At 51.0% G+C, this 22,855-nt stretch overlaps 1 protein-coding gene and 1 long non-coding RNA gene across 4 annotated transcripts in view; both read right to left on the bottom strand.

Annotated features, from left to right (window-relative positions):
- SIK3 (SIK family kinase 3) overlaps positions 1-22,855 on the bottom strand; it is a 93,218-nt gene that overhangs the window by 4,627 nt on the left and 65,736 nt on the right. For 2 of the 3 annotated variants that reach the window (XM_081889747.1, XM_081889746.1), the window contains exons 4-21: positions 20,890-21,051; positions 20,454-20,578; positions 20,015-20,138; positions 16,376-16,494; positions 16,017-16,127; positions 15,781-15,924; positions 15,132-15,209; positions 14,924-15,033; positions 14,477-14,630; positions 13,974-14,129; positions 13,169-13,239; positions 9,846-9,983; positions 6,252-6,402; positions 5,609-5,734; positions 4,414-4,499; positions 3,677-3,786; positions 3,085-3,409; positions 1,771-2,612 (exon numbers count right to left, since the gene is read on the bottom strand). In XM_081889747.1, the coding sequence (XP_081745873.1) occupies positions 1,771-2,612; positions 3,085-3,409; positions 3,677-3,786; positions 4,414-4,499; positions 5,609-5,734; positions 6,252-6,402; positions 9,846-9,983; positions 13,169-13,239; positions 13,974-14,129; positions 14,477-14,630; positions 14,924-15,033; positions 15,132-15,209; positions 15,781-15,924; positions 16,017-16,127; positions 16,376-16,494; positions 20,015-20,138; positions 20,454-20,578; positions 20,890-21,051 (3,132 nt within the window). The remainder of the gene's footprint in view (positions 1-1,770; positions 2,613-3,084; positions 3,410-3,676; positions 3,787-4,413; positions 4,500-5,608; positions 5,735-6,251; positions 6,403-9,845; positions 9,984-13,168; positions 13,240-13,973; positions 14,130-14,476; positions 14,631-14,923; positions 15,034-15,131; positions 15,210-15,780; positions 15,925-16,016; positions 16,128-16,375; positions 16,495-20,014; positions 20,139-20,453; positions 20,579-20,889; positions 21,052-22,855) is intronic. The other variant, XM_081889748.1, reaches the window with a different exon arrangement.
- LOC309357745 lies at positions 250-1,759 on the bottom strand. Its single transcript, XR_014163222.1, has 2 exons — positions 1,035-1,759; positions 250-976 (listed from the first exon to the last, which is right to left on the bottom strand). It is a non-coding gene; the product is annotated as an uncharacterized lncRNA (long non-coding RNA).

Here is a 22,855-nt window from a genome sequence, read left to right as displayed (position 1 = left end):
TTCCTCGGGCCTAAGGTGCAACAAGCCCTGGCTCTGGCCAAAGAGTAGGAGGCATGGAGGTGGCCTTTTTGTCAGAACTAGGATTTTACATGGAAAACAGGGACAGGAGGGGAAACGCTCTTTTGGGCTCCCCCCCCCCTCGCCGACTGTTTTCAGCCCAGCTTGTTGTTTTAAAGGACTCTTAAACTTTCAGAACTGGTGCTTAAGCATACTTTCCCCCTCCTCTATCCCTATTCCTTTTTGTGTGTGTGTGTTGTGCCTTTTAGAATGCAAGGGGCAGTGGCTGTGGGTTTTTAAAAATAAATAAGTAAATAAAAATCCGTAAGCTGCTCTGGCAGCCTTTTCAGCTTGAGAGAGGATAAAAAGGACTTTAAATAAATAATTAGCCAGGATTTCACAATCCCAAAGAGTACCCAGGATTCCCGTCTATCACACCACTCTTTCTATATGTAGCCGCAAAGCTGGAGTCAGTTTAACTTTCCTGGAAAAACAAACAGAGGATGCTTTAGGCAGGAGAGGGGGAATATGGCCAACTCTGCCACCAGAGAGGCCTCTACCCTCCTTCCTGCTGCTCCTCCAAATGGAGGACCTCCAGTGACCAGCTGCCTGCCCCTGACATCTGCTAGATCTTGAAGCAGCATGCCATTGCCACCACCAAAATGAGCAGCAGGCCATATTTGGCCAGAGCAGGACAAGGCAAGGGAGAGAAATAGGGTCCTGATCAGGGTGCTCTCATCAAGCCATGCAGGTGGAAGGCAACACACAGGAGCTCTTAGCTTGGCTGAGGAGGCAAGTGTGAAGCCTGGCTTGCTTGCTTTCCTTCCCTTGGGCCACTGTCCCATGTGCTGAGAGCACCAAGAAGCTCCTTCTCCTCCTGAGCAAATTCACCCCCATACCAACCCTGTGCCACAAACACTTCCGGAAGCGTTTGCTTGCTGCCTGAATGCCGACCTGCCTGCACTCTTAATACCCTGAACTGGGGTGGGGGGGGCAAGGCACCACCATTCACACAAGGTCAATCCTTCTATACCAACTTGGAAAATGGCTCTGTGGTATTTACCTTGCTTGCCCTCCCATTTCACAGATGGGAATGATTAAGACCAAGAGAGGATGGTGGCTCACCCCCGAATCCATGTGAGTTCCCAGCTCAGCTGGGCCTTGAGCCTGCCTCTCCTAGAGCCAATCCACTGAACTGCCATTAACTCAAGCAGCAAGCGGGAGGGCCCTAGATGATCAGAAGAGATCAGCTGGACAAGGGCAATGACTCTTCTGGTCCCAGTGCCTCTTAATGATCTCACAAGGAATGTAAGAAGGCAACAGCCCCCTGTTGCTACTCCTCAGAAGATGATATCAGGAGGCAGGCAGGCTCCAAGCTTGAGGTTTCCCTTTGTTGGCATTTCCTCTTCTGCAGGCTCCATGGATTTGTCTAACCCCCTTTGAAAGCCACGGGCCATCATGACACCCTGTGGCAGCTGATTCCATAAATTAGTGATGTCCGGTGCGAATAAGCCCCTTTCCCCCCTCCAACCACCACCCTGTCCATGCCCGTAAGCCCTGGGAGCCTGCCCTGCTCTCCTCCCACCTGCCCATCCTCCATCAAGACAGGTGCCACTTGCAGAGCAGCATGTGAAGGCGGCCTGCTCAGCAACCCAGGTCCTATTCCTCAGAGTTTCTCGCCTCTTTCTGCCCCCTGCCCATCCAGGTTAGCCCCACCCAACCGGCCACCCAATGGTGCCCTGTTCTGTGCCCCTGGGCAGGGCCTGGCCTTACCTCTACCGGGCACCTTATTCCGACTGAAGGTGGCGGCTGGCTGGTGCCTGTAATGGTGCGCCCCCAATTCCTGCTCCTGCTTGGCAGTCCCAAACAAAGCGTCTGGGTCCCCAGGACCACCGGCACTTAAGAGCAGTGGAGCCTCGTGGCAAGCTTTGGTCTTATTGCCTGGGAAGCTGTCCCGTTCCCCTTCACACACGCAGTCCACTTCCTCCTCCATGCTCTCCGAGTGGACCAAGGTGGGCTGGTGAGCGTACCCGTGGGCCGGCACCGAGGCTGGCGCCTGCTGGATACATTCGTGCGCCCTCACTTTCAAGAGGTGCTGGGGACTGGTGTGGTGGTGGTGGTGGTGGTGATGGTGAGGGTGGTGGTACGTGTCAGTGTTCTGATAAGGCAAAGACAGAGCCTGGCGCTCTGACAGTTTCTGGGCCACGCTGGTGGCCACATGTCCGCTCTCCCCTTGGCTCATGTGCCGGATCAGCTCCTGGAATTCCTGCTGCTGCTGCCGCCGCTTGATGAGCTGTGCCACCTCAGCCTGGGGCAACCGCAGGTCCGTGTGGCCCGTGAGCGAGTGCCGGGGCGAGAGCAGACCCTGCAGGATGTGTGGGACTTGCTGGTGCCGGCTGTAGTCTGGCGGGGTGGGAGACAGCAGCGCCTGCTGCAGGGCTGACGTGGCATAATGCTGCTGCTGCTGAGCGCTCTGGGAGAAGCTGGGGAACTGCTCCACCTGCGGAGGGAAGCCCACTGCTGTAGCAGGGCTGTAGCTGCTTGGAGGGACACGGGCCTGCTCCGGAAACAGGTGGGGGTGCAAGTGCACCTGGTCGTAGCCAGTTGACGGATACCTGTGCGGATTGAGAGACAGAGAGAGAAGGAAGGAAGGAAGCTCTTTAGGAGCACAGGAGACACTCTAAGGAACTGTGCCTCAAGTGCTTTGCGGCCCATAAGGACGATTTGGGCTGGTCTTCAGCAGCAGCCAGCCAGTTGGCCCAGAAAGAAGAGATGACCTCATCACTTCCACATCCCACATCATCTAGCCTCAGGAAAGAGAAAAAGTTCCATTCAGAGAGAGCTCGGCTAATAATCATTGCTCAGCTGCCCCTCTGCCCATCTACCCAACCCTTTCTCAAAACCCTTTCTGCAGGGTCACCACCTGCACACCCCACAAACGGACCAGGCCTAGCCTGGGAGAGAAGTACTCTGGTCCAGGAAGCACACCACTTGGGAATCTCACACACTGCGTAGCTGCTAGCCAGACCAATTGTGAATTGGCACACATAACACCCCAAAATTACCCCATTGTTGCCATAGCCATACCTGTGCGATTCTGCGTTGTCCGCGCTGAGCTGCTTGGAGAGGGGCCTGTGCCCGTAAGTCAGGGAGGCCATCAGACTGGCACGATGGTGCATCTGCAGCTGATTGGCACTGGCAGGGGTGGGCATGCCCCGCCCAGCCTGCAAGAGGCTGCCGCCCATCCCATCTCCTGGCTCCTGCACTTGGATGGCTACCGGTTGCCCCTGCACTTGCTGCGGCATGCCCATGCAGGAGAGGGCCACATTGGGGGGAGGTGAGCAACTGCCCGACTGCTGGAAGATGGCGCTGTGAGAGGGCATCCCTTGGAACTGCGACGGCGAGGCTGCACCTGCGAAATGGAAGCCTTTCCATTAACTGCCTTGGCTGGGATTCACAATGGCTACTCTCTGTGTAAGCAGCGGGGAGGGGTTCTTTGTCCACCATTTCAGGAAACAACTGTGATTGCTCACTCATCCCTCAACTGAGTTCTAATGGTGAAGGTAGCAGACCGCCTAACCTGGGACTCTCCCAGCTAGCTGGAGCAAGCAACCCCCGGCGGGGATGGGGACAAAACCAAAATGCAGCTCGGCAGGAGAGAGATGCTGTTGGCACTTACTGTGGCTCTGGAGCATGCTGCTGCTGACTGGAGGGGGGCTGCTGTCCGTTTGCCTGAAGAGATGGTTGCTGGGATGGTTTGGAGGTGGGCTGGAGGGCTGGATCCGTAACCTACACACACACAAGCACGTCAGGTATGTTTATGTCACCACAGAAAATCGCCAGCACAGGCCTAATGCCGTCATCGTAAGGGCAAGCCAGGCAATCTGTAAGTTTTTATGGCATATCAGCACCCAGGCTGTATTGCACAATACACTGGATTACGTTGACAGAAAGTGAGAAGGCAAGAGCAGGCCTGCGCAAAACACACCACCACTGCCTTGGCCAAAGTTTACCTATAGCATGAAGTGGAAGAAGGGTGGGGTAAGGGACTGACATTGGAAGCAGCTGGGAAGGGGGCTTCCTCACTTGGCCAGTGCCAGCAGCCCTGCCATTCCCCAGCCTTCTCTATGAGGCAGTCCTTGCAGGGACTACAGCCTTTTCCTGAAAAGAATGCAATAAGACAACCTCCCAGCTGAGAAGACGCCTGTCTGTCTAAAAAACAAAAGCTTTTCTGAGTCTTCCATCTAAACTTAAGCACCTCTCCTTTTTTGCCTCTCACAAATGCAGCTACAACAGGCCAAAGCGCCTAGGCTGATCAAGCTGAGACTGGGTCCCTTTGAGCAAGAAGGTGCCAACACTTTCCTGCAAGGCACGGAGAAGGCTTGAGACCTACCAAGTGCAGGAGCTGTTCCTTACCTCTGAAGCTGGTGAGTGAGCAAAGCAGGCTGGCTTTCTCCAGGAGCTTGCAGTGGCGGAGAAGGCTGAGGAGGGCGGACACAATCCTGCGCACCACACAGGAAAGAGGGAACAAAGAAGAGTACTGGTGAGCAGCGGCATCCGCAGAACACTCTGGGAGCACTCTGCAAAATGGGGGCAAAGCAGCCCCATGGAGCCAAGCTATGCCAAGGCGTTCAAGCAACTCTCCTCCTGGCTGCCTCAGAGAAAGCAACCTGTCGGACATTGGCCCAAAGGGCTGGCAGCTGAAGCTCAGGAACGGAGAGAGATGCTGCTGACGCTTACTGGCTCTGGAGCATGCTGTTGCTGACTGGAGGGGGGGAGGTGGAGAGCTGAAAGGGCAGAAGGACTACCTGGGAAGGAACTGCAACTCTCCAGGTTGCCCTATCTTTCTTTCCAAATGAGGGAAGAGTTGGTTCAATCTCTGGCAGCACAGCATCTCCAGCTAAAGCTGGTAAAGATCCTTGCCTGAAACCCTGGTAACCCTCTACCAGCCAGTGTAGATAATACTCTGCTAGATGGACCAATATTCTGAATTGCTGTAAGGCAGCTTCCTGTGTTCCTGATACTGACCAACAGGGAGGAGCATTTCAGCACTAGACAACTCTCTCTCTCTCTCTCTCTCTCTCTCTCTCTCTCTCTCTCTCTCTCTGTCTCTGTCTCTCTCCCACCCACCTTAATGAACCACAGTGGAAGCGCTTGAGCTGACAAGACAGAGTTTTCACTTGACACAGACATGCTCATGGGTGTCGGGTGGGGGGAGGCACAGGAAGTTGACTCCTATTGAGTTAGACCTTTGGTCCACCTAGCTCAGTCTCTTTTATGCACTGACTGGCAGCGCCTGTTTTCAACAGGAATCGCTCCCAGCCCAACCTGGAGATGCTGCTGGGAACTGAACCTTCTGCATTGGGTTAGAGCAGTTTCCCAAACTTGGGTCTCCAGGGGGTTTTGGACTACAGTTCCCATCATCCCTGACCATTGGTCCTGCTAGCTAGGGATGATGGGAGTTGTAGTCCAACAACAGCTGGGGACCCAAGTTTGGGAAACACTGGGCTGGAGCCATGTCCTAAAGGGGGCTGGGCTAGCATGGCACAGTCCAGAGTAGAGACATCCCAGTCACTTATGCCCTCCTGATGCTCCTTGGAAGTGCCAGTACCTGGATCTGCTGATGAAGGATCTGCTGATGCTGTTCCTGCTGGTACAAGATGTGCTGCTGCTGTGTCTTCTCCAGGGTCCTCTCGTCCATGTGGCCCCCATACATCTTCTGGAGCTGCTCACACTCCTGAAACAACCCACCAAGTGACCTTTTGCTGCTTCTTGGCTAAAGAAAGCCAGAGGGGGCGCGGCAGGAAGGGGAGGCTCACAGGCAGCCTTGCCACTGTGGCTCCCTCTGGTTTTCAGATGAGCCCCACTCATTGCTTCAGTGACTTGGAGTGTTCCCTCCCCACCACAACAATCTCAAGGGCTGGTCCTGGGGAGCATCTTATTCACCATCACATCTTTTTCTACAAGACACTGGGAGCTGCTCTAGTGTTGCAAGGACTTCCTAGCCCCTGCTTTACATTTGTCGCAGAGCAGGAGACAAAGCTATTATTCAACCTGGCCTAAGAGCAAGTTACAGGGAGGATGCAATGAACAATGGTGGGATGCTAGGTGAAAAGTGGCTGGAGGTTGAACAAGAAAGGAAGCTTTTCCTGGGAGCTGCAGAGCTCAGTTCTGCCAGGAGCCTGGATTGCTGGCCCATGCTGCTCCCTTTCTTGCCTGGCTTGGTTTCCACCCTTGCTCTCCCCTCTCAGTACCTGCTGCAGCTGCTTGATGCTGCTGTGGTTGCCCATCTTCTCCAGCTGGGCCTTGAACGCCTGGATGCTGGCAGCCCCGTCTGAGAAACGGCGGACCGGAGAAAAGCGCTCCGTGGGGAGGTGCAGAGTGTTGGAGTCTTTATAGACATAGCTGTGCATGCATGGAGACAGAAAGGTGGGATTAGAGGCACCAGCTTAAGCAAAGCCATGTTCCCAGCAGCCTGGCCATGTTCTGCCCCCACCCCTCACAGTTTGGGCAAAGGAACTTGCCAACTTGCTCTGTGCGCAAAAGAGATTGGAAGTGTGGCGTCCTGGGGCGCCTTCAACCCTAGAAGCAGGAATGAGTGGCTCTGCTCCAGCACCCATCAGTTCTCAAACCATGTGGGACACTCAGCAGATCTTCCAGCTCCCAGGGCCTCAGATTTTTGCTCCCTGACATTAGCCACTGGAGGACCTGCATTATCCTGCACAAATAAAAGGGCGTCATTGGCAAGCTGCTGAATCATAGCACCAGAGAGTGCCAAGAGCAGGGGATCGTGTCCCAGATGGGGAGGCCTCGGCTAACTACTAAAGCTGTCCCAGCCAAATAAGAACAGAGGAACATTAGAAAAGCCTGCTTGAAGAACAGGCCTGTGACCCATCTAGTCCAGCATCCTGTTCTCACGGTGCCTACATGCCTGTGGGGAACCCACAAGCAGGACCCAAGCCCAGGAGCCTCTCCCCTGCTGTGATTTCCAGCTGGATGCAGAAGATAACCATTGTGGCTGGTAGCCATTGACAGTATCCCCCTCCTCCATGAATTTGTCTAATCCTATTTTAAAGCCATCCAAGTTGGTAGCCATCACTGCTTCCTGCAGGAGTCAATTCTATAACTTAACTATGTGCTGTGTGAAGAAGTTCTTTCTTTCATCTCTCCTGAGTCTTCTCTTCCAACATTCAGCTTTAATGAATATCAGAGAGTCCTAGTATTTCGAGAGAGAGGGGAAAACCTCTCTCTGTTCGCCTTCTCCACACTGTGCCTCACCTTCTTCACCTCTATCGTGTGCTCCCCTTTTCTCTCAACTAAAATGCCCCAGATGCTGTAACTTTTCCTCATAGGGGTGTTGCTCCTCTCCCTTGATCATTCTGGTTACCCAGCTGGTTCACAGTATCAACAGACTTGAGAAAGGCAGCCTATGATGACTAAGCAGCGAGAAGACCCAGAGTTCCCTAAACACTGCAGGCTCGAAGATCCTCTCAACCGGCATGCTGCCTGCCACTTGTCTCTCTCCCCCTCTTATCACTCTTGCCCTTTTGCTGACAGTATATTACATGAAAATATGATGGCTGGGAGGGTAGTGCCAGCCAAAGGTCAAAGGACAGCAAAGGACTCCACCTCAGAGGGAGCCTGGCTTCAGTAGAATCCTTTCTTCCCCAATAAGCACATCTGGCCCAGGTTCTAGCTGCATTGCTCACAGATGCCCCGCGCTAAAGAAATTTAGAAGGAGGAAATGGGTTTGCAGGTCCACAGCCTCTGCCTTCCCTGCTGCAAAGCCCTGCTAGGCTTGCCCTTCTTTATATGTAAGCAAGAGATTGACAGAAATGGCTTACTGTAGAATGTAGGGTGAGCATGTGCAGAGTATACAACCCCCTCCCTGACTTATTTACATCCCGCCTTTCCTCCAAATAGCTCAGTGCAGGTCACATGGTCTCGTTAGGAATTAAGCAGCGCCAAACAAGTCCCACCTCTCCACTCCCAACCACAACATTGGATCCAAGCAAATTGTCTTGGGGTGGCAGCCCAGGAAGGTGGACAGCAGAGATGGGCTCTGCAGTGCCGTTTCCAACTATGTTCCAGCAGAGGAGGTGGTTCCCAAGGAGCAGCAGGCCTCCGGCTGCTCAGCCCAGCCTATATAAATCATGGCTCTGGTAGGCATCAGACAAGATGCAGCCTTGCTGAAACAAAGGATTTTCCACTGGCCATGTTCCAGGGTGAAGTGACTCTCAGCATCTCCAGAGCTGGTTGCATTTCATTCTCACCCATGTGCCCTGCCTAGGAAACCCACTTCTGACGCCACCGCCAACCAGTTAAATGAACTTCAAGGGAAACAGCAACCATTTCCTTGCAATGCTGTGCCAGTCGTGGGTGGCTGGAAAGGGGCTTTGACACTGAATCATTGGTGGATTAAAGAAGAGCCTGTTTACGTGCCAACACCAAAATCTATAGTGATTAGCTACTCAGGCCTTGAAGTCACCTGGAGCCAAGAGAGCTGCAGAAAGAGCTCTTATCTCTTTCCCACCTTCCCTGGTGTAAGTTCTGGAGAAGGGCAGGTGTGCCAGGAGAGAGACCTGCAGTGGTCTTCCTTGAGCCAGCAGGAGGAACTGGGCACCTGGGAAACACATTGAGAGGCGGGGCGGAGGGAGATGCTGGGCCCAGAGCTGCCTCCACCAAAGAATTCTCTTTACTCAGCCCCATGATGTCCCTGTCAGAGTCACACAGGACTGTGCTCCTGTCCTGCAACAGAGCTTAACCAGGAGTTACCCAGGGCCAGCACAGCTTATCTTTGCTTTCCTCAGGTTCCAGCGTGGCGCCAGCATGGCCTCAGCCAGCTCAGAGTTCAACTGTTCCAGCTGGCGATGTCCCTGCTCGGCTCAGAAGCTATCCTGACGACAATTACAAAACAGGCTTGCAAGCTGCAGCAAGGTGGGTCAGGGAAGGGGCTCGGCGGCGGCAGCTCACACCTAGGACTAAAGGGACAGGAGGACAGCAGGGTGGGAGGGGATGAAGGGCTATGGCTTATATGTGGACAGACTTGCAACAGGAGTCCAGGTGTGTGTGTGTGTGTGTGTGTGTGTGTGTGTGTGTGATATCATGTAGAGCCCATTTCGCAACAGTCAAAGGTCGCACTTGTTCCTCTGCCACAGAGCCACCCCCCCCTCCCCTGGAATTTTAGCGAGGAAACATTGCAGGCAAACACATACAGTTCTGGTGGTGCCAATCCCATGACAGAGCTGTTGACACAAACAAGGTTCAAAGATTCTCCTCTAAGGGCTGCTATGGTGAGGTAGCAGCCCATACCTCTATCAGACTATTCCAACAGCCTCAGGTCACTCAAACGATGCTGTGTGAACCCGTCCCCCAGGGTAACAATCCTGCAACTATGTACGTGGTCAATGCTCATATGATGTGAAAGAGAGCCAAGTTGAGAGCTTTGTCCGGGGGGGGGGGGGCAGGAGGAGGAGCTGCCGGCACGCTCTCAACTAACTTCCACTGCTGATTCACCCCTCCAACAAATGGGGTAAAGTGGAGTTTTGGGTTGTTCTTCCAGCCAAGCCAATTGGTCAGACAGAAACAGCTGTGACACATCCTTTCTTACAGAGGTTTCCTGCTCCCCAACAGAGTAACAAAGCGCCCCACCCTTGCTATGCCATGCCCAGGCCTGAGCGACAGCTGCCTCCTGTCTAATCCTCTCCTGCATGTAGAGGGTCTGGAAAGCCCCTTCAAGTGCCTGATCAAAAAAAGCCTTTTTCTTTTTTTCTGCTAGGGGGTGCCATTCTGCCCAGGACAGGTTCCCTGGTGCAGAACTGCCCAAGCGGCCGGTGCCACCTACTCACCGGTGCTGGTCGGGTGCCAGGTGTGATGCCCGGGAGCGGAAGGGCTGCTGTCCTAGCTGCCTCTGCAAGTCGGGCGGGATTTCCGCAGTGGGGTTGGTCATTGCCAGTGTGTGCCTTTTTGACCTATTGGCCAAGTATCTGCAACAAGCAGGAGCACATTTGGTGAGAGGGAGGGGTGAGGGCTGTGCCTGGAATGCTCCAAAGAGGGAGCGAAGGGGGTGGAGAGAGGGGACAGCGAGGCAGTGGAGGCACCCACCACCCAGCTTTCTCAAAAGAGTTTCTTTAATGGGAATGGGAGAAAGACCGCCCTTTTGGGGCCCAGGGAAACTCTGGAGAAAGCAGAAATGCCAGCCTACAGAAAACCCAAGCAAAGCATTGGTGGAGGTTAAGAGCAGGCTCAGAAGGTTGCAGCAGGTGTAAGGAGGAGGGCTCCCTTTTTGCCGGAAAAGGGGACTGTGGGAGAAGGTGCTATCTTGATGCTGGCACTGGGCCAATGAAGCTAACGAGCTTCCTGGAGAAACAGGCAGCTCATTCTGACACAGGACTCCCAAGCAGAAGTCAAGGCCTCACGCAGCAGGAATACTGCACACGGGGCAAGTCCCCTCAGACTTTAAGAGTTACCCAGAGGGGAGAATTTCCACTGGTGCAGCCTTTCTGAACATGGCGAGGTGGGGAAAATGATGGATGTGACAAGGGTTTCGTTTGTGCCACTCTTAAAGGAGCAGGGGCCCTCTGGCCATCCAACCATTGCAGCACTTGGCCTAAGCAATGCTAGAAGGAAGCATCAAGAGCGCCACCTAGACTCTGTTCTTGGGCACTTCCAGGTGCACCTGGACAAGAAGAGGAGAGAATAAGGGGATGTCCAACACAAAGGGAACTGGTTACAGATAGGTAGCCGTGTTGGTCTGCCATAGTCAAAACAAAACAAATTTCCTTCCAGTAGCACCTTAAAGACCAACTAAGTTAGTTCTTGGTATGAGCTTTCGTGTGCATGCACACTTCTTCGTATCTGAAGAAGTGTGCATGCACACGAAAGCTCATACCAAGAACTAACTTAGTTGGTCTTTAAGGTGCTACTGGAAGGAAATTTGTTTTGTTTTGACAAAGGGAATTGTTCAGGTCATGTATGCAAAAGCTGCCATGGTTCAGCAAAAGTTAGACATAAGGGCATCCTGGGCCTCTGAAAGGCTCACTTGCCTCCAGGGAAGGGAAAGTTGGGGGGTGCCACCCCCACAATTCCTGGATCTGTGCTAGGGACCAGCTTTTACAGGGCTCTCAGATGAGTAACCTACAACATGGCTTCCTGAGTTCTCTCCTAATTTCATTGCTGAGAGTGTAGAATCCATTTATCAAAGCCAACTTAAAAGGCAAGTGAGGAACTTTCTTCAGGGAAGCCGGTGAGCTTTGGCTATAGTATACTTGTACAAACTTCAGATATTTTGATGCCAATTATGTTGTGACCAAAGAGGAGCAGCAATTAAAGCTATTTGCCACCACCACCACACAGGAGGAAAGCAGAGTTAAGAGGATGGAGAAGAGTTAGTGCTGTGGGAACAAGCCAGCATCTCAGGTGGAGATCAGGTCATTTCCTGAAGAGCTCTAAATCTGCCACTTGCTAACAGTGTTTCATTTCTATATCCCAGAGACCAATCTTTCCCTTAACAACTTCAAGCAGTTTTGGAGGGGTAGAGAGAACAACGAGCTGCAATTCAAGGTCAGGGACCTCAAACAAACCCAGGGCAGGAGGCGAGAGGCCAGCCCATGGGTCCCCTCCAAGGTTCTGCAAGCACAACAGCTAACACCGTTCTATGAAGGTCAATATTTGCACCCACCCCTGCAGGAAGGATGTTGACTCTTGAGACGTGGCAGCCCGTGGCATGGTGTGACAGCCAACGCTAAGTGGGAAGGCAGGCAACACCATATTCTCTAGCCACGTAGTCTCATCCCAGTATGTGAAGGGATTTGACTCAAGTATGTTGATTCCATTAACCTGCCCAGCAAGACTGACATCTGTCCTAGCCCAAAGGCAATGGGGAGGGGACATAGTTCACGGGCAAAGCACCTGTCTGCCATGGAGGAGCTCCAAGTTCCATGTACAGCATCTCCTATTCCATTTCTTGAGAAACAGATCATGGGAAGGAGACTTTTCTGCCCAAGATCCTGGAAAGCCATGACTGGTCAAAGTTGGCAAATATTGAGCTGCAGTGGTCTCGGTTTAAACACAGATTCAGGCAGACAGGTGTATGTATGAAAAGAATCCTAGTCCAGTGACCAGAGTCTCCAGTTAAGGGAACAGAGGCAAAGACCTCCATGAACCAATAAGCTGGGCTCTAGATGCATTGCCAGCTAGACTACTCCAGGCTAGAGGAACTACTGTATCAACTCAGCAAAAATAAGTTCCATGAGCCATTATAAAGGATATCACACAGAGTCAGATTTCATGCCCCAAAGGCAGTCTCATCTGATTTACATACCACAGCTCTGCCCCATCATACAATGACTGCTGTTCACCAAAGTAGTGAGGGTGCTGGAGAATAGACACTAGGAATGGAGAGGACACTACATTCCCAAGAGCTTTGAAGAGGGGAAAGAGGAACCACTAGAAAGCCTCCCCCAGATACATGGAATAAGGAACCACAGCTATCCCTGATAGAATCCTCCATGGATATTTCATTCCTTTAAAAAAGCGTCAACTGCCTCACCAACCAACCTTTATACCCAGTTTCTGTCTGCCTTCTTCTGTCTCTAAAGGGGAAAGGATACCCCAATCTTCAAGGAGGCATCTTTTCCAGGCAAACTCTGAGCTCTTTACAAGCAAAGGTAGTTGCCTGGAAATCAGGAAGGCTGCTGTTTAAATAGCAAGCTACTTGGTAGATGCTGTTCACAGCTGCTACCAAGGCAGCCTGCAAGACTTTCCTTGGGACACAGGCTACAAGGAGCATCAAAAGAAGCATGCTAAAGCAAACGGCTTCAGCAGCAGCATTGTAGTTGACCATTTTGGACCCCCATCAGCGAGATCAGATGTAGCCAGGGCGTCAACTGTAGGCATCTTCTTCCAAGAGCTATACTAACAGCTGAGGCCCCAAATACCAGAAGATCCACCTACCCAGGGAGGTTAGTGGGAAGACCAGGGGAGGGAGCAGGAGCAGGTCACAGCTGCAGCAGAGTCCACATGAAACACCAGTTCCCAGAGAAGCAGAGGCAAAGCAGAAACCACAAGCCAACCTGCTGCCTAGCTATGGCTAAAGCAACTGCCAGGCACCAGAGGGTGCCTCCGAAGACAGCAACACCACCAGCAGCAGCAGCAGCAGGAGCAATGTTACCTCTGCACAGCTTCTTGATCTGGCTCTCCATCCGAGCTCTCCTCATCCACAGGGGTCACGGCGGGCACTGCCTGGAAGGACAAGAAAGGGAAGGGGGCTTGGCTCTGCAGAAAGGTTTTTACACACCCAGGTACTCCACACTTGGCACCATTCCCCACACACTCCCACTCCAGAGCCAGCCCCACCTGAAGTTCATTGCTTCCACAGAAGAAAAAGATACCCCAAGAAAGATTCTGAACTAAGAAAAAGAGGCCGAGCTCTTCCCCAAGCGAGACACATCCTGATGCCCCTTAAGTCCAAAGGACATGCTTGGCAGGGCTGCTTAGTTTGTGTCAATGAATGTCTCAATAAAAAGTCTGCCTTGGCCTCATTTCCTAAACAGGTTTTATAGGGTTTGTTTTTAAAAAGAGGACTCCTTCAGAAGGAATAGGGAGTTAGGCCATGGATCTGAGAAACACCATCTCGTCATATGCACTTGATCCTGTCCACCCCACCCCCCAAAAAAACCCATGGCAAGCCAGGCAGTCTCAGGTGGGGAAAGGGCCAGTAGGAAAACTAGGGAGAAAAACTGAGTTCCAGAAGATGCATGCTACACCAGCAAGGGTGAAAGGCCAGCTAAGAGAGGCACTCTGCATGCGGCAGGGCCACCACTTTTATCTGCCATGAGTAAGCCCAGAAGAAGCAGAATGCAATCACTTGGTCCATATCCATGAAGCTGTGAAATACTGTGAAAAGTGGGCACAGTGCTGTGCCAGAACACCCCCACCCCACCCCACCCCACCCCACTCATCTTTCAGTTACTTACTGGTGTCATTGTAACAAGTGGAGAAGGGCCCCGGGGACGCTTCAAGAGCTGTTGTGCGTGCAACTGGATATTGGCTCCTCCATCTGACGCCCTCCGTCCAAGGGGTCCCATTCCGTTCAGCAATTGCAAAGTTGGGGGCTGCAGCAAGGACTGCTCCTGCAAGAAAATTCTGCATCTCTACCAAACCCTGGCTGCATACCTCAAGAGTCAGGAGAAACAGCAGGGTCTGATGGGCATGGGAGAACCATGATCACACAAAAGCAGGCACTGAAATAGCAGTGGAGACTTCATCCCCTTAGATTGGCAGACAGGACAGTGATGACTTGGGTCTCCATGTCATACAGCTGGGTGGGTGGGTGGGTGGGTGAGAGGGAAGGAAGGTGGGTGTCTTCTTAATTTGGTTTTAGGTCCAATTCAACAGGCTCATGAAGCCATGGTAGCTGGTAATCTCACAGGAATGGGGACTGATGCTCAGAGTTCCCAAAGTGTTTCCTTTGCCATACCTTGTACTCTAACTGACCAGTTGGTTGCAGGTGTTGCATCGGAAGCATGTTGGCTGCCATGTTCATGTTGGGAGCCACCTGCAGGAAGGGGGCCTGAGGTGCGATGCGTGGGAAACAAGGTAGCAGCTTCTGGAGATCCTCCATCACCTCCGTGCTGCAAACACATGCACAATAACTCAGGAGACGGTCCAGGCAACCCTGCTTCTCTGCTCACATTCTGGGCTGCTGGTTTGTTTCCCACCACTTAGGAGCAGCAGAAGGGAGGCCAGCATTTTCCAGGCCAAACTTGTCAGATAATGTGTCACTACAGAGGTGACACCTGCCACTAAGTTGAGACAGGAGCCAGGTCCCTCTTAGAACAGAGGGCTGCAATACCAGAGGGAAATTTGCAACACCCTTTGATGGCTCTGGGATTGTTTGTAAAAAGCAGCAGGCGGCAAAACTCACCGAGGATCAGCCACTCCCACCGTGTGCCTCCTCATGGAGAGGTAGCGGACCAGGGCTTCAGGGGACGGCTCTTCGCCTTCGTCGCTATCCAGAGTCATTGCTCCATCAGTCTAGGGCAGAAACACATGCCGTAAGGTGGTTTGTGGGGAGAAATGCAGAAGCATCTGTGACTAGCAAGGGGAGGTCCTGGAAGAGAAAAACAACTTACCTCCACTATTTGGTTCTCGGGGTTGATGAGCTGCACTTGTGGGACACTGATGCTCACTGGGTTGCCCGCCTGCTCTGCCTGCAAAGCAGACACAAAACCAAACTGTGAACACCAAATGTAGAAAGCCCATGGAAAACCCAGCCCCATTCCTCTTGCTTAGCCGCTACCACCAGAGGCAGATATTTACCCTGGCCTTTGAGACCATATTTATATTTCAGGGACACTCCTAATTCTTATTACTATGATTTATTTTAAGCTGTTTTTAATATTGTATTTTAAATTGCTGTATTTATATTGCAGGCCTTGACATATTATGGGTGAGAAATTAAAATAATCTACTGTGGGACCCTCCTGCCGCTCAGCAACGGAAGTAGCTGCCCAAGGTGGAAGAGAAAGGCTGAGTGGGCACCTGTGGGGATGCTGAAGGCAGCCCTGTCAGTCACCTTCTCAAAGTAACGAACCCCGAAATATTTTTAAAAGGCCATCTGCCTACACAGACAAGAGTTTGTCATTTCCAGAGAAATAGCAATCGTCCCTGCATGAAGGCTAGTTTTGCACTGTGAAAGCTGCTAGCCAGGCACCCTCTGGAACTGCCCCATTGTGTAAGTTAATCTGAAAGCAACAGAGCTGCACCTCACAGAAGACTAACCTGGATGCTGGCTTGTGCTGGGAAGGCCATGGTCCGTGGGAGGCTGGGCAGGGTGGCAATGCGCAAGTTCTTATGCCTCTTCAGACGGTCACAGAGCAGACTGTAGATTGCACTGTAGTGATCGTAAGCATCTGTCCTTAATGACTGGCAAAGGAAGGAAACAACAAAATGATCAGCCTCATACCAAAGGCAAACCGCTCTACCTCTACCCCAGAATTCCTGGAGACAGCCAGTACCTGGAGGGTGCGCTCCTTGTCCAGCCCCATCTCGGCCATGGCAAGCAGCACATCTTCATTCAATGGTTCCATCTGCCTCTCAACCTTCAAGTGCTGACATTCAGCTATTAACTGGAAAGAACAGAGCATTTCAACGGCTGTAGCTTTCACAACAAGGAAAAGCACAAGAGCTGTTAAAGGTTTGGGGCTAGCTGGTCACAGACTGGCTGGGAAAACGCATCTCAATTCCATCTCCCAAGCAACCTCCTAGGGAAGGAAGAGCTGAGAGATGCTGAACTCCTCGGGGAAACAAAGACAAAGGAGGCAAGTAAACTGCCTGGATGGAGAGCCACCAAGGAAGGAGAGTTGTGCTGGCTCACCGTGTCGAACTCCGTATCCACCTCCCCAAGCTTCATCCACTTGTGTTTGCAGATCTGCTCCATGGAGAGCCGCCTGCTCGGTTCCAGCACCAGCATGTGGCGGATTAAGTGCTCACACTCTGCAAGACAACAGCAAGAGGCTGCTGAGGAACTGGCGAGAGAGGGAGCCATCACCAGCCACACCCGCCTCAGCACATGGAGGGGAGCCATTCCACTTCTGAACATCCCCAGGATGCATGTAAATATCAGGAAAACCCCGTTAAGCTCCTACAACCCCGCAAGGCTTGGCTGCACACAATGCAAGCCCACCTCCCACAAGGTCTCTACATAACAAATCTTACTCCCTTATGGTAACAGCTGCAGAACACACACCACCAGGCTCATTAGGATCTGACCACTGGAGAAACCAAGTGTGGCTTCTACTGACTGCCACAAGACTCCAAAAAGCAAAGTTACTTTTTAAACACACAGGTGTGAAGCCTGTGGGGGCCTTATAGATGTTGCTGGACTCCCCACCCCCCACCCCACAATTCCACCAGTCCCAGTCAGAATGGCCAATGGTCAGAGGTGATGGGAACTCCACAACAACATCTGAAGGGCCTCCACAGATATTCCTGATCCCTAGGTTAGAGTATCCCATTAGCAGAAATCTAGCATTAAGTCACACATTTACTTTTTTTGCTTAGTGGTGACTGGGCTTCCCACAAGAAACCAAAGAAGAATGTTGGGCTTTGATAAACTGATGTACAGATAAAATACATCATCATCATTATGTCTATATTGCCATTCATCTGAAGATCACAGTCTGGTTTACAATATAAAACCACAAAAACACATCATAATAACAAACAATAACAATACTTGCCCCACACATAGTTTAAAAGGCCATAGATTGTTTAATTAGCCAAAGGCCTAGAAGAAGAGGAATGTTTTTGCCTGGAACGGAAAGATATGTAGTGAAGGTGCCAGGCAATCCTCCCTGGGGAAAGCATTTCACAAGTGGGGAGTCACCACAGAAAAGGCCCATTGCCCCCCTCCGAGCCTCTCACTGAGGAGGCACACAAAGAAGGGCCTCAGATGATGACCGTAGGTTGGTTCATATGGGGCAAAGCGATCCTTGATGTATTGCGGTCCTGAGCCATTTAAGGTTTTATAGGTCAAAACCATCATTTTGAATAGGGCCGGAAACTAATTGGCAGCCAGTGTAGTCAGGCCAGAATGGGGGTTATATGCTCCAGTAAGCAACCTGGCTTCTGAATTCTGCACCAGCTCAAGTTTCCAAAACGTCTTCAGAGGCAGCCCCATGTATAAGACATTGCAGTAATCTAACCTAGAGGTTATCGTAGCATGGATGACAGAAGTTAGACTATCCCTGTCCAGATAGGGGTGCAGTTGGGCTACCAACCGAAGCTGATAGAAGGCACTCTGCACCACCTGAGCCTCAAGCTACAACAATGGACCCACAAGTACCCCCAAGCTTCATAGCAGCTCCTTCACTAAGGTTGGGGAAGGCCAACACTATATGAGAAAAGGCTTATGGAACAAAACAGGGTTGGATTATTGAAACGTTTCAACCGGAGCTGTGCAGGCAGTAACCGCATTCCAGCTCTCCTAAGGAGGAGCTCATAGCAGGGAGACAGAGACTGCCCAAACTGGATGTGTGCCCAAAGAGCAGCAAGCCTAAAACTCTTCCATACAATTCTGAGAGAGAGAGTCATATCTGTGCAACCCATTCGCAATGCAAGTGGTCAGTTTTTAAAGGTGGGCTTTGCCTTCCACAACACAGCTACATTTCAGGGGTCTCTCTCTTGCACTTGCCTCTAACTGATCTCTCTTCCCCACCTTGGCCACAAGCTCCACACCTCAGCTGCAGCCAATCATTCTCTTCCATAGGCCAGAGACAGCCATGCCACATCTTTGGCAGCAAGAACTGTAGTTCTGAAAGAGGGTTTTGGTGTATCAACATACTCCAAAGAAGTTAGACCTGGTCAGTCAATGGGAGTTAGAAAGGGACATCCCCCTGCGCCTCCAATAAAAGTGCAGACAGACACTCCTGTCAGGGGCTTCAGTGCCATGAGAGGGGAAATGAAGGAAACAGCAAGAAGGCACACTGTTCAGTCTCTGATGCATCTGCTCACTGGAAACAGTTTTGTTTGTTTGTTTGGTCATCATCAAATTAATATGGCTCTCGCATTTGAACTGGCTGGGCCACTGTTGTAGCAGCTCCTAGTCCTGGAGTGCTTTGGAGGTCTTAGGTAGTGCTACCAGGGAAAGCTACGTGGGGAGGGGTCTCAGGACACACAAGGTAAGTTGGATTCACCAGCCACAAAGACAGGACACACAAGCACTTTGCATGCTCTGTTTGTGTGAGAGAGAGAGTGTGAGAGAGAGAGTTGTTCTAGTAACCATTTGTGTGTGAAACAAGAGACTTTGCAAAACTAGCTGGTAAAGAGAGATCTCTCAATTCAAGCCCTTTGAACAACAGATGGACTGTCTCAACCAAACTACACATACGATGGGTACACTTACGATGGGCATCTCCCACCCCTTGGTATACTTTTCTGCTTGGGGCTTCAGCTATCAAACAGGTTTCTTGCTGCCCAACTGATAAAAGCCTCGCACTGCATCACTAGTCATTAAGCCACAATGAGTTCCAATTAACAACGCCAACAGGAAGTCAGCAGTCATTTATCTAGACAGTGCTGCAGAAGGCTGAAAATTAATTTTCCTCCAGTTAAATGTGGACAGTCAGAAAACAGCCCTTTGCTCACAGGAAGATGAAGGACACAGGTTCACTGGGTGGGCTTGGTGCATTGTGAGCAGGAAGGTCCAACTGAAGGACTCTCATGACTGATTCAAAGCACAAACAACCAATGCATGCAAGCTGTCTGGGACTCTTCTTTAGACAGCCCTCATCCATCTCTTCCCAAGGTCCCAAAATGGCTCAGGCTTTCCCTGCTTGATACAGCCAGCATAAAAGTAGGGTTCCATCTTCCTCTTCACCAACAGCTCCAGGAGCAGAATTTTGGGCAGGCGGGTGGGTTTTGAGACCTCTCTTAAATTACTAATATCTGCCTGCAGCACATTGGAAAGGGCGCTGCAGCAGTTGGCTGGGGAGAGAGAACCTCAGCAATTCAGCTTTCCAGCTGAAGCAGTTTCTCTCTGAGCTGCAGGAAAAGAAGTACACCAGAAACTGAAAATCCAGTTTTAACATGGCCATGAATTTAGCTTTCTATGAGGAGGCAAGTTCAGCTCCCATATAAGTAGTGCTCAAAGCACATAGAAGGAAAAGAGAGGGCAAAAGAACCCAACCTACAACTCTTGTCGAGCGTGTTGGCCCAGACCACCTAGCATCCAAATTCTCTGACATTCTCTGCAGTTCCTAGTTTTGCAATCACCTGGTGTCCTCAGCAGCTGGGCAGTGAAATGCAGTTACTCAGTCTACAAGGGATTTTGTTGTAGCTCTTTATTTCAAAGAGATCAGAGTGCCAGGCATGGCCGCCCCAAGCGAGGCAACCTCAAATTCCAGAAGTTGCCAGTGTAAAACTGAACCCCTGATGTCAGCCAGTACCTGTAGCTGCTGACTTTGCTGAGGAGGAGGAGGAAGAGGAAGGGGACATCTCCCCACAGAGCCTTTACCTGTGGACATGAAAAATGGAATGCGAAACTTCCCGCTCAGGACCCTCGCCCGCAGGTTCTGCAGCGTACTCCCATCAAAAGGTAGGGCCCCGCAGACCAGCACGTAGAGCACCACCCCAAGGCTCTGCAAGAGAAGAGGGCACAAACGTTAGGTGTCATTTGGGGCAACAGCAGCATGAAGCAAACATGTGCCCTAGTAAGGAAAATCTATTTAAGAAAAGGGCCCCTGATCAGAGGAGCCCCTTTCTAAAAAGATCCCACTTATATCTTTTAAAAAGTTTAAAATTATTGCACATGAACAATGACAAAAGTTGGTTCACTAATCAAATGCATATAGTGACAAAAAGGCTGCTTCGGTGTGCTCCAGAAGCAGCGTTCCCCTCCCCCTCCCCTTGCAAAGAGAAATGCTGGCAGTGCAGAGTGGTTCTTGATGGTTTACCCAAATGTCCACCTTTGGCCCATCATACTCCTTCCCTTCAAAGAGTTCAGGGGCAGCATAGGGGGGACTTCCACACCAGGTCTTCAGCAGCTGACCAGGCGTGAAGATATTACTGAATCCAAAATCTGAAAGAGAAACAGGAGGGAAGCAATTCAGAGACCACCCAGTATCATAGGTTTTCTATAAAGGTTTCTAATCATTTCTTTTGGATCAGCTCAGCAATGCAACAGCAGCAGGGAAGGCTGGCCCCAAGGGGAGGTGCAGAATCATGAATAACTAAGCCCTAAAAGTCTGGAAGGGCAGTGGAACACCATCCTTGGTGGCCCGGAGCAGAAGCAGCAAGATCTGTCACTTGTCAGAAACCTCAAGTTGCCAGAATTTGACCTGGGCTGCTTTGCTTGGGTAGTCTATGCTTCCATCTTTTAAAATGGCCAACCTGCTATTTTGATGTTCAGATTTGCATCCAGAAGCAAATTCTCTGCTTTCAGATCTCTGTGGACGATGTTACGACAGTGGCAGAAATGGACAGCTGCCACTATCTGCTTAAACTTCTTCCGGGCTTCTTTTTCAGCCATTCGTCCATGGGCCACAAGGTGATCTGAAGGAGATGAGGTGGGGAGGGAGAAGAGAGAGAAAGCATAACCATTGTTATTGGATCAGTATAGACTTACTTTGGCTTATTGCAGGACTTGTAAGGCCTGCACTGCCCAGAATGGATCTATCTAGCTCATCTGTTGCTGGGAAAACATCACAAGGAGGTGGTGGCACAACTGCCAGGAAAAGTGTCAAGACATGCCCCAGCTCACAGAAGCTAACCTCTCTAGGTTTGCAGCAGGAGAGCTCCTTTCATATTTGGGCACAATCAGTCGGATTCAAAGACTGCCCTATACCCAAGGATGGTGGTAGGTACCCCAATCACCAGCCCTAATTAAACGCCTTAGAATACTTCTGCAAGATGCTAAGACTCAGCTTCTGGTGAGTCTCCATGCCAGAGCAAAAATGCCTCTCTGGGCAAGTATAATGTTCCAATGACACACAACTGTATTTTAGCAACCATGATTGATAAAAGATGTCAGCTTTAGATGAAGGCTGTTGCAATTATGCTGAGCACTGTGAGTGAGTAACAGGGGATATTCAGGGGTCACCTTCCCACGAACAATTACAGGGATTGGGGCAAATTTGCCCCAGAGGGGGAAAGAGGCCTACGAGATTCACATTCCATATGCAAGAAACCAGAGGAGATGCAAGTGAAAGAAAAGTCCCTGGAACAGCTGACCTCTACCTTTGAAGGGGTGCAGGAAAAAATAGTGTGCAAGGGAGTATGTGTGTACGATATGATGGATCCTGAAAAAAGGAAAAGGCTGAGGCTCTGAAGGGAAGGCAAAGTTCTGCCAAGTTTCCTTTGTGAAGATGAGATTTTATTTTATTTTGATTTAGCCCCCAGAGCGGGGGTGGGGGGTGGTATATGGAGCCCCTTTTAGTTCAGACAAAACCCCAGTGCCAGCAAGGGAGAAGCCTTTGGGATGATGGCAGCAGCCAGAGCAGGGCAGTTTCCTGTGACAGTAGCTGTTGGCTCCAGCCTTCTCACCCTGACAATAGCTCTTTTAATAAAGAGGCAAGCAGGAAACTGGCCCAAAGGTTGTTTTTAGCTGTTTGCTGCTTCTGAAAACTGTGAACACTGTGCAACCTCCAGTTGTCAATGGGTTATTTAGAAAATGTCACAAAAGAAACTCCTGCAGAAGGCGGCCGCGGATAAATAGGCCACAGCTCTTTGGTGGGACTGGTAGATCACATGATGCCTGCCCAGCTTGAACAACAAGAAGTAGCTGGCAGAAAGAAAAAAATCAGGGGGAGATTATAAATTCCTACACATTAGTGTGGAGGGAGGGGAATGGTTGGGTCAAGATAGAGAGCCTGTTTGCTAACCATTTGGGAATTCAAGGAGAGGGCCATTGCACAGTGAGTAGAGCATCTGCTTTGCATGCAGGTCACAGATTCAAATCCCAGCATCTCTGGGTAAGGCTGGGGAAGACTGCTGCCTGAACTCCTAGTGTCACTGCCAGTCAGTGCAGACAGTACTGAGCTAGGTGAGCCAATCATGTGTCTAGGCAGAAGACCCCGTCTCAGGCCAGCATCATTTGAGGCAAGGGGAGAGGATGTACATAAGGAACACCAGAGAGAGTATGGGCTCATTCACAATTTTGCTTGACCCATATTTTTTTGATCATATGGTGTGTCAATTAATCCCCACAGGTCCGAAAGCTTTCCTTGTTGTTCTGCAGCTGTGTCTTCCGAAAGACCAATCTTACCCGCTGAATTGGATCTTATCAGACGTGCAGAATATCATTTATAAGAGAGATTTTGCTTAACTGAGCATTAGTTTAAGGGGTAAGACCAGGTTT

The sequence above is a fragment of the Podarcis melisellensis genome, assembly GCF_964234715.1.
Source record: "Podarcis melisellensis genome assembly, chromosome: 15".
Taxonomy (NCBI): Eukaryota; Metazoa; Chordata; class Lepidosauria; order Squamata; family Lacertidae; genus Podarcis; species Podarcis melisellensis.
Note: the sequence above shows the minus strand (reverse complement) of the source record. Positions and strands in the feature narration are given on the sequence as shown.